Below are 11678 nucleotides of genomic sequence, written 5' to 3'. Positions count from 1 at the left end.
ATTCATGTGCTTTTTTAAGCAGTCCCAAACAGGCAATTTGTTTTAAAAATGTTGTTTAACATGCACATGCATACATTCAAACAACTCCTCTTCATAAATGGTATGGTCAGCATGTATGGTTGACAACGTCATGTGACCAGAAAGAGGTGGAAGCTGCATTTCTCTTCATGAAACTCTTTATGTGGCTGTTTTCCATTAACATATAAAACATGTATATATCTAAATATTTGCAGAATGAAAATGACAAATATATACTTTGGCACCTATTAACTGGTGGGCTTAAAGGAAAATGAAAATAATATAATTATCTACTAATCCCCATGTCATTCGAAACGCCATTGTAGTATGACCACCAAACACACACACACACACACACACACACACACACACACTGAGCAGCTTTGTACTCCTGCCCACGGGAGCTTAATTTCTGAAACGGAAGAGTATTTGTATACAAAACAGAATATAATACACATCTTTATTTGTATCATGTAAAAAAAAAAAAAAACACAGGATACATAAGGTTAAGATGGATTTGCAAATTAATAGTACAATCAGTGTTACATCACTATTACTGTAAAAAACATGTTGATCAAGTTCGTGTGCATGGACGTGTGTGTGTGTGTGTGTGTGTGTGTGTACATCACACACACACATTCAGAACATTCAACCACAGCCCTAACAGTCCATGTTTATCAGCCTGTATTGGTTATGTTATGCAAAAACACAGAATCATCCACACAAAATGGATGAACTGACGGCCACATGGTTTCTGCTTCTCACAAAGTGTAAATATTTCAATCAAAAAGGTAAGTTTTATTAATTTAATCAACTAGTTATGTTCATAAGATGTGTTGGAAGTAAAATAGTCAGTTTTCAATCATATTTTTAAAATATTGGCTTAGTATCAGTTCCATGTGATTCCATGCCATGTGTCACATTGGGCCTTTATGTCATTGTAACAACAGCTTATAACTGTTATATACATTAATACACGTCGTAGATGAATAAATTATCTATTTTCATTCAATATTCTTCGATATACATTAATTTAGCATTGTATTTACATATTATGCATGCAAAGCCTGTATATAAAGGTGGTTTCTATTCTGCTGTGTCAATGCTAATAGCAAAGTAAGGAAAACACATTTTTCTACATTTTACATGTAATTTGTATGAATTTGTTATCTTCAAAGATGTTAACTCATGAAATGTAGTTATTTAGCACTGTTACCTTTCAAATAAAGTTTGGACAGAATTTATTCTTGTTGAGTTTTTAATACAAAAATCCATCATTGTAGCACATATTTCATAATGAGTGTTTTTATGTATGTCATTAAGGCCCAATGTGATACATGCATCATGTTTGCGTATATCTTTAGGTTGGGGGGTAAAAAACAAAAATTCTAAAAATGTGTTATTTGGGCTGCTTTTGGTCAGTTAGGCTACTCCACTTAATTTCCCTGGAGGGAAAAGGAGTTGTGGCTTCTTAGGGGGTAAGTGTTCTTCCAGGACCAGGGAGGCGACTCTATGCCTCCATCTGACACAGCGACACAGAGGAGCCAACCCAGTCCAACCCAAACCCAGGGAAGAGGGGTTTAGTGAATGTGGAGTGGAAGGTGTGGAGGTGGATCAGCGTGTCAGAGGAGACGCTGTAGAAGGACAGCATGCCAGCAGGCCAGTCCAGATACACTCCAACTCTGTCAGAGTCAGAGGCGGGACGGATACCTATGGTTGTTTGTACATTATCGTGCCAGGCACAGTAAATATCTTCAGAGTAGCTCAGACTCCAGGACTTGTTATTCCCACCAAGCCAGGAGTCAACACCCCTTCCTCTCCTTCTGATTCTTCTGTACGTCACTCCAATATGGACCCTTCCTTTCCTCTGTACCTCCCAGTAACAGCGGCCGGACAGTCCCTCTCTACACAACAGCTGGAACCAGGAGTCAAATCTCTCTGGGTGATCAGGATACGACTTCTCCTCTCTCATCATTGCTGCCTTTCTGTTGCCTTCAGACAGAGAGAGGTTTCTGTTTGCTGTGTTTGGGTCCAGAGTGAGTTCACATGCATCTGATGAGGAGAGCAAGACACAATGCAGCAGCAGGTTTTTGATCTAATAAACATGTGACAGCTTGACAGTTTCACAATGACACATTATGTCAGCCATCATCTTCATTCACAGAATGGCTTGAATAAGCAGATGTGACATACTGCTGGGCAGTGTTGTAGTTGAGTCACCAAACCTCCAGTCCACATCAAGCCCCAAATCCTCACTGTTCACGTCATAACTAAGGTTGTGTCCAAGTCAAGTCCTAGGACATTGAGACTGAGTCTGAGTAACCAGTTTGAGTTCATGTAATCCATGCTAGAACATATTAAAAAGAACATACAAATTCACATCTGTCACATTAAAAGTTAGTTTATTGGTTATAATGGTAAGTCTTTAAGTCATGGATTTCAGTCATTTCAAGTCTTTGACATATAGAAAGCTTCTGAAATAGTTTTGTCTTTCAAAGAATTCCAAAAAATGTCAAAATTGTAACATCAAAGCTATTGTATTTTAACAGTGTGTGTACTATGTACAGAATCACTGAATTAATTACAAAATATTCTACTGCTCACATGTTATACATTGAACATCACATTTTAAAAGTCTAATGTGATCGTTTCCCAAGTTCAAGTCCTCAGTGCGCAAGTCTGAGTCCAGGTCCAAGTCATCAATATTCAAGTTCAAGGTGAGTCATCAAAACTGGGAGTCTGAATACAACACTGCTGCTTTCCATTTAAATCTCTGATTGTGTGTTGCCTTGTTTTCATGCATAAACAATAGTACACACTTACACTTTCTCCAGCCCAAGTTCAACCTCCGCACTCCACCATGGTCCACACTGGGAGTGGGGGATAAACAAAGTCAGGGCTAACATTGAATTTGATCATTTAATAACAATGGTTTTTACATCACACTATCGTTCCCAAGTGACATTGTGATGGACTAGCAGCAAGCCAACCCATACCTGAGAGTATCCAGTCTCCAGTGTGGATCCTGCAGTCCAGCAGAGAGCAGCTTCACTCCTGAGTCTCCTGGATGATTGTAGCTCAGGTCCAGCTCTCTCAGATGGGACGGGTTGGAGCTCAGAGCTGAGGCCAGAGACACACAGCCTTCCTCTGTGACCAGACAGCCTGACAGCCTGCACATACACACACACACACGCACACACACACACACATAGACACACACACACACACTCACACACACACACACACATACACACATACACATACACACACCCACCCACACGCGCGCACACACACACACACACACACAGAATGTATCGTCTCCAACACTGATGTTGATCTAATGCTAGCAAAACTGTTGCTATTCTAAACAGTTGCCCTGATGATCTGCTGTGTGGTCTCATTTGGTCCTATTACTATTACAACTACTACCACCCCTACCATTACTACTGCTACTACTACGATTACCACCACTACTACTACAATTGCTACTACTACTACTGGTGTGTGTGTGTGTGTGTGTGTGTGTGGCTGTCTGCCTGTCTTTCCTCCTTCTCAGACCCCGGTGCAGTTTCTACCTGGCTGTGAATCGCGAGTTCTGCCCTTGATCCTGTGGGTATTAGTAGCGCCATGTTTTACTCCTCTGTTTTACTCCTCTGTTTTACTCTTGCCATTGTCATTGCCCATGTTCTTGTCACTATTTTCCCAGCACCTATTGCACACTCAGCCATCCTAGTGGGGGATCCCGCTGTGACTCAGGCCTGCCCAAGGTTTCTTCCATTTTTTTCCTAACAAGGTTTTTTCATGGGAGTTTTTCCTTGTATGCATGGAGGTCCTAAGGCTGGTGGTGTCAGATAGGTTAGGCTATAATCTGTCTTGCTATAATCTGTTTTTGTGTGTCTTGCTCTTCCTGATGTCTGTCCTATATCATTTCTGTTCTATGGCTGATTGTTGATCAGTTAGACCTATGCTCATGCTCATTCTCTGTACAGTCCATTGAGACATGCGTGTGATAAAGGGCTATATAAATAAACAAACTTGAACTTGAACTTGAACTTGAACTTACTACTACTACTGCTGATACTTTCATTTGGTCCAGTTTGAGAGTTCTCAAACCAATTTTCTGTAGAAACTCAAAACTCCTTTTTGGTATTTTAGGTATCAACAGCAGATGGAAAGCACTTCATGGGGCTGAAAGTGGTGCCAAAGATTGTTACCACAACCGGTTTGAAAATCATATAAGCGGAGAAAATCCTGCACAGCCTAGCAATCTATTAACCTACATCAGGATTTAAGGTATTTGAGGTATACTGACCTGAGAGTCTCCAGTCTGCAGTGTGGACTCCCCAGTCCAGCTGAGAGCAGCATCACCCCTGAATCCTGCAGGTCATTGTTACTCAGGTCCAGCTCTCTTAGATTAGAAGAGTTGGAGCTGAGAACTGAGGCCAGCGCTTCACAGCTTCTCTCTGACAGGTTACAGCCACTCAGCCTGAAGAGGCATTTGTGATAAAGACAAACAACAATGTTTCTATTTTCTCACATGTAAAAAGAGCATGTTTAATATATTGAATGTATCCACCTACAGAGCTACATTCGAGGCCTTGACCACTGGCATCAGCCTCAGAAGACCCTCGTCTGAAGCAGAGTATTTCCTCAGGTCAAAGACGTCCAGCTCTTTTTCTGATGACAGTAGCATGAAGACCAGAGCCAACCACTGAGCAGGGGAGAGTTCGTCTGTGGAGAGACTTCCTGATCTCAGGTACTGTTGGATCTCCTCCACTAGAGAATGGTCATTCAGCTCATTCAGACAGTGGAACAGATTGATGCTTCTCTTTGCAGAGGGATTCTCCCTGATCTTCGTCTTGAGGAACCTGACTGTTTTCTCATTGGTCTGTGAGCTACTTCCGGTCTGTTTCAGCAGGCCTCGTAGGAGAGTCTGATTGGTCTCCAGTGAGAGGCCCAGGAGGAAGCGAAGGAACAAGTCCAGGTGTCCATTTGGACTCTGTAAGGCCTTGTTCACAGCACTCTGGTGGAGGTGTTTGATGTTAGATTTCTTTCTTAACAGCATGGATGGTGAGGAGGTTAACTGTTTTTCTCTCAGTAGATTGACACCAGAGTTGAAGAATGACAGAAAGACATAAACAGCAGCCAGAAACTCCTGAATGCTCAGATGGACAAAGCAGAAGACCTTGTCCTGGTACAGCCCATGTTCCTCTTTAAAGATCTGTGTGAACACTCCTGAGTACACTGAGGCTGCTCTGATATCAATGCCACACTGTGCCAGATCTGCTTCATAGAAGATCAGGTTGCCTTTCTCCAGTTGGTCGAAAGCCAGTTTTCCTAGAGATGTAATGATCTCCTTGCTCTCTGTATTCCAGAGTGGATCTGTCTCAGCTCTTCCATGATACTTGACATTCCTCTGTATGGACTGAACCACCAGGAAGTGGATGTACATCTCAGTCAGGGTCTTGGGCAGGTCTCCTCTCTCATCTGTTCTCAACACATGCTCCAGAACTGCAGCAGTGAGCCAACAAAAGACTGGGATGTGGCACATGATGTGGAGGCTTCGTGACGTCTTGACATGGGAGATGATTCTACTGGCCAGCTTCTCATGTCTGAATCTCTTCCTGAAGTACTCCTCCTTCTGTGGGTCAGTGAAGCCTCTCACCTCTGTCACCATGTCAACATACCCAGGAGGGATCTGATTGGCTGCGGCAGGGCGTGTGGTTATCCAGAGGCGAGCAGAGGGAAGCAGTTTCCCCTTGATGAGGTTTGTCAGCAGCACGTCCACTGAGGTTGGCTCCGTGATATCAGTCCAGATCTCGTTGTTCTGGAAGTCTAGAGGAAGTCGACACTCGTCAAGACCGTCAAAGATGAAGACAACATGGAACTTGTCATAGCTGCAGATTCCTGCTGCTTTGGTTTCAATAAAGAAGTGTTGTAGAAGTTCCACCAAGCTGTACTTTTTTCCTTTCAGCAAATTCAGCTCTCGGAAAGTGAATGGAAATGTGAACTGTATATTGTGGTTGGCTTTGTCTTCAGCCCAGTCCAGAGTGAACTTCTGTGTTAAGACTGTTTTCCCAATGCCAGCCACTCCCTTTGTCATCATTGTTCTGATTGGTTTATCTCTTCCAGGTAAGTCTTTAAAGATGTCTTCACATTTGATTGGTGTTTCTGGTCTTGCTGGTTTCCTGGATGCTGCTTCAATCTGTCTGACCTCATGTTCATTATTGACCTCTCCACTCTCTCCCTCTGTGATGTAGAGCTCTGTGTAGATCTGATTCAGAAGTGTTGGGTTTCCTGGTTTAGCAATCCCCTCAAACAAACACTGAAACTTCTCTTTCAGGTTAGATTTGAGTTCCCACTGGTATGTGGCAGCAAGAGTTTCTGAATTAACATACAACAGATAGCATCAATGAGTGGATGTCACAGTAAATATAAACATTTCCTGGTAAATGTGTACATTTCCCAACTCCATGGTCATTGGGTGGAGAATAAAGCCTAGACAGTATATGCAGTCCAATGTATAATGCCACTGTAGTGGAGTCATTCATTGATGAGTACCATTTTCAGCATTTCACATTAACCAATCAATAGTTTTACCAAATTCTCCGTGGAGGTTGTGCACATTTACCATCCAACTAGGAAATGCATATAGCTCTCTTTTGAGAAATGACTGTGTGTACAGCAGAGTTTAACAACATATATTTTCCCACCATTAACTCTTGTTAAACCTGTTTTTAAAAAAAAGCCTCTTACTGCTCAGCAGAGAGTCAGCCAGCTCATCCTGCTTCATGCTCCTCAGGAAGTGCAGTGTGATCTTCAGAACTGCCTCTCTGCTGCTCCTCCTCTGCTCTTTCTCCTCACCATCCACCACCTCTTCATCCACCGTCTGCCTATCTGAGTAATCTGGACTCAGAACCCTCTGGAACCTTTTCAGCTCATTCTTCACAAAAGTCAGAACGTTCTCCTCAAGCAACTGGAATAGAATAATACATGAAGTTAACTTTCAGGCTAAACATCGAAACCATCTCTCATTGAAAGAAAGACTGAAAGCCCATTGGCCGTAACACTATTATGACCAGATTTAATTTGTTTTCATCATTTTCATTTCATTTGTAGCTGAAGTAAAATGTATTATTGTACATTTGCGCACCATAAATATGGAGTCCAGGTCTGTTTGATGCTCCTGGGCAGAGGGACCACTGGGAACCTCTGACTTCTCCTGGTGGTCCCTGTGGTGAAAACATGACATATTATATCTGCAGATATCAACACACACACACACTCACAGGTAGATAAAGCTGACTGTGCCCTGTCATAATGGATAAATTCTGACATTTGCTCAGTAGAGTGGTGTTCATCTTTGAAATCAGTGGGATGAAGCATAGATCTGTCACTCTTCATGGACACACAGCTGGGTACAGCAGATTCTGGTCTCTGCGGCTGGACTGGGCTTCTACACAACAAAGACAGACCTTTTAATCTGGTTAATGGTGGACTAATGTGTCATTGTTGAGCTCTTGAGACAGAAAGCAGTCAGTTATAGATCCTCATCTCACCTCTCAGCTTTGGTCTGGCTGTCATGTTCCCCAGACGGGGTGGTTTTAGAGGTCGGGACCCCCTCCTCTCTCTCCGCAGACAGATTCATAGCAGAGCATAGACCTTCATAGAAAGACACCCCCCAACATGATTCATTATAAACATTGAACAAAAAGTTCGGAAATTTGTGTTTGGTAGATTATTTCTCTGTTGTAACAATGCTTCTTGGCAATACATTTTATACCGTTGGAAAGCCTGTTTATTTCCCTTTTAAATGGTGCCCCATTTGTAAGGAACATGCATTTGTGGGATGAGCAGCACAGCTGAGTATGTGGGTTGCCCTCATGAAAAATTTGCCAAATCTTCTCTGCCAATGCCAAACAGCTTATTCTGCTGTTGCTATTGACTCTTGTTTTGAGCTTCCGGTACCCCCAGGTGCTGACAATCAGAAGACGACACCCCAAAAAGACCGGTTCCTCACCCTTTCAGCACTTAGGAACCGTAGGCTGTCTTCTACAGATTTGCAATCAAGGTTTGCAGGACGATATGGCACATGGCTCTCGGCCCAGACAATCCGGAACAGACCGCACGCAGCCAATCTCCGGGCTCATAGGGCTGCCAGGAGGCCTGCCATGACTGCCCTTCACCGTCAGGCCCATTTGCGCTGGTGTCGGCAACACCTGCACTGGAACCTGAACATGTGGAGGAACGTTATGTTCAGCGATGAGTCCAGATTCTGCCTACGGAAGTTGGATCGTAGGGTCAAAGTGTGGAGAAGACGGGGAGAACGCTATGATGATTGCTGCACCGATAGAGTAACACCTTTTGGTGGAGGCAGGGTGATGGTGGGGGCGGCATCTCCATCACTGGAAAAACGGGGCTTGTCATCATTGGAGGCAATCTCAATGCAGAGTGATATCGAGATGAGATTCTGCAACCAGTGGCGATCCCATATCTCCACAGTCTGGGACCGAACTCCATCCTCCAAGATGACAACGCTCGCCCCCACAGAGTGGGGTTTATCAGAGACTACCTCCAGAATTTGGGAGTAGAGAGAATGGAATGGCCTGCCAACAGTCCTGACCTCAACCCAATTGAACACTTATGGGATCAGCTTGGGCGTGCTGTTCGTGCTAGAGTGACCGACACAACCATGTCGGCTGACTTGCGACAAATCCTGGTTGAGGAGTGGAATGCCATCCCACAGCAGTGTGTGACCAGGCTGGTGACCAGCATGAGGAGGAGGTGCCAGGCTGTTGTGGCTGTGTATGGTTCTTCCACACGCTACTGAGGCTCCTGACTGTTTGTTAAATGAATAAATTGTAAAATTGCCAATATGTCTTGTTTCTTCCTTGTTACTGATAGACTTCAATCATCCAATCCACCAAACAACACCAAACAAGAGTCAATAGCAACAGCAGAATAAGCTGTTTGGCATTGGCAGAGAAGATTTGGCAAATTTTACATGAGCGCAACCCACATACTCAGCTGTGCTGCTCATCCCACAAATGCATGTTCCTTACAAATGAGGCACCATTTAAAAGGGAAATAAACAGGCTTTCCAACGGTATAAAATGTATTGCCAAGAAGCATTGTTACAACAGAGAAATAATCTACCAAACACAAATTTCTGAACTTTTTGTTCGATGTTTAGTAAGGGTCCCATCAGAGGATATCTTGATTCTAGGGTTGGACAGTTACTCTTTCCATCCAAGTTTGCTTTCCATCAAACAGACTGACAAGAAAGAAGGATTTTTAAGCCCTAGAGACAAGTGAGACACGGACTGTGTGAAAGGGGGTTGTGTGAAATGGAGTGTATCTTAGTATTGGGGAAGTGGTGGTGTTTTTGCATGCTCAGTGGATAAAATGTGTTAAAATGTATTTCAGTCAAACTTATCCAAGCTGTCAGACCAGTTCTGAGACTTTCCGCATATCTCACCAACGGAATGAGGTGACATAAGAATCAACCACCTTACCCGGTGTACCTGGAGTTTACCAGACTCCATCTAGCAACACTAAAACTGTGCATGTAAAACGTTTTACACAATGTTCATTTTGACCCCTAAGCCCACACAAATGTTATGGCACAATGAACTTTAATTAATATTTACATCTTCAAGCAACCAACAGATGCTTTGAAAGACTTTGTCGCCATCATCACATGCAGTACAAGTATACTACAGTCATACCATGCTGTTATAAAAAACAAAGCAATTCTACATAGTCTAGTCATCAAACATATATAATATTCCCTGGTAGGATCCTTACCTTGTAAACTCCCAACCAAATCAACTCAGAGAGACATTCTATACCTTCATCTGTATAGGAAACATTGACAGGCGCTCTTTATTCTCCTTCTTCAGTCCTGGCTGTCTGTAAACACCTGATCTAAGGGTGTTGTCACATCCTCATAACTTCAGTATCAAAGTCTAGAGCCATCAGAATGACATCGAACCTGTCTAACCTGTAGCCAAAAACCAAGTCTGTGGCATAGAATTCATAGATCAAGTGGTGTCGTTTTTCATGTGTCTACTAGATGGGATACAGCATCATCTACAGTAAACTAAAGAGTAGCCCTGTACAGCCAGATAATGCATGGAGTTGAGGTAATTTGATAAGATGTAAATTTCACTAACAAAAACAAGTTAAGTATTGCTCATAATCCCTACATCCTCTTAATCTGTCTCTTTCTCTTCCTACTTCATCAGTAGCTGTTCTATCTTTAAGCCATATAAAAAAAACAGTGTTTGGCCAGCACTGGAGGTCCATGCTTCTGGTGTGAATGTTATCTGATGGTGGGAACTCACACTGGTTCTCTCATGCCACCCTGTGGTGATGGCGGTTACTGACACTGTCTCTCCCAGTTTGTAATAGGAGTCTTATATCAACCCCTGTGGCTTTAGGTTGAAGTCTAGAGAAAGTTTTCTTTTTTAAACTTGTTCCACCTGGGACCCAAATTGAGTCAATTGAGTCTACACTGGAATCCATCAAAAAATGTTCTTTCATCATGTCAGGACCCAGACAGGCCCACGGCCCATTCTGGGTCCTGATGCGTAGTTTAAGAAGAGCTGCAGAACATTTACACCTACAACAACAACAAAAACACCAGCTGTATTGACCATCAGTGTTTCAACAGGAGCTGTACACTAGAGCAGAGAAAGATCTGCTGCCAACATATGGGCAAATCATAGACCATAAAATAGAACCAAATATTCAAAACAACTCTAATCAGCTCACTTCATGTAGCAGATGTTTGAGAAAATCAATAATATCTATTATAAGTGTTTTTATTTGAACAAAATGTTTGGCGACATCAAATTTCAGCAGTTGTGTCAGGATTGTTTATAAGACTGTTCACTGAGCATTACAGACAAAACAGTCCAGACCAGAGCCTGATAAAATCTAAAATAATTAATTTATCAGGCTCTGTATCAGTCACATTGCTGTTTCCTGTCTATACTGAATCTGGGGTTCCTGTGGAAGATTCAGGTCTGAACATTATACAATCTGTAGTATATCTGTGCTGTGTGGTGATCTCTCATGACCTCTGACCTATCATGTGTGCTCCTCACAGCTGTTTCCTCACAACGGTCCTTGCCCATATCTGGGCTTCTTGGTGCTTCATTACTGCTGCTTTTGTAAGCACATGCTTACCAAACTTTGCCCATGCAGATCCTGATGTAACAGCTCACTCCTTTACTCATTATTCCTCTGCTATATCCCGCAGCCAGCCAGGAATTGTGGGCAAGGACAAGATCACAAGATGTGACACTAAGCAAGAAAGAAAGCCCTATCCCAGACTCTTTTTTAGCCAAACTGGTGCCCCAGCTCTCCCCACCCATGAATTCCAAACACATCAATATGACCGATCCAATGAAACAGGCGCCTGTCTATTTTTATATTTTTTACACAACTACCAGTATGTGATGTAACTTTACTTTGGGCCATAATGGGGTAACTTTCTCTGGACATGCCCATACTAGCCATAACAGCGTTGCTGAAGTGCAGTTTACACAATGGCTGGTGGTGTCATATTGGTCCTCACTCATCAATGAGTGGGCAAAATTGGACATGAGAGCCAGTTAATTTGAGTAACAATATAACTGACAGAGAATAAAACC

General features: G+C 42.8%; 1 protein-coding gene across 1 annotated transcript; it reads right to left on the bottom strand.

Annotated features, from left to right (window-relative positions):
- Positions 1 to 435: 435 nt before the first annotated feature.
- LOC139659659 (protein NLRC3-like) lies at positions 436 to 9934 on the bottom strand. The gene is made up of 10 exons (XM_071537919.1): positions 9826 to 9934; positions 7578 to 7680; positions 7355 to 7474; positions 7172 to 7250; positions 6775 to 6994; positions 4599 to 6402; positions 4331 to 4504; positions 3015 to 3188; positions 2842 to 2888; positions 436 to 2070 (listed from the first exon to the last, which is right to left on the bottom strand). The coding sequence occupies exons 2-10, from the start codon at positions 7664 to 7666 to the stop codon at positions 1529 to 1531; spliced, it is 3249 nt and encodes a 1082-aa protein (XP_071394020.1). The 5' UTR covers positions 7667 to 7680; positions 9826 to 9934; the 3' UTR covers positions 436 to 1528.
- Between the last annotated feature and the right edge of the window lie 1744 nt (positions 9935 to 11678).

The sequence above is a fragment of the Centroberyx affinis genome, unplaced genomic scaffold (genome assembly GCF_046629955.1).
Source record: "Centroberyx affinis isolate AG114_WGS23_722 - 3 ecotype Tasmania unplaced genomic scaffold, CSIRO-AGI_Caff_v1 ptg000193l_1, whole genome shotgun sequence".
Lineage (NCBI taxonomy): Eukaryota > Metazoa > Chordata > Actinopteri > Beryciformes > Berycidae > Centroberyx > Centroberyx affinis.
Note: the sequence above shows the minus strand (reverse complement) of the source record. Positions and strands in the feature narration are given on the sequence as shown.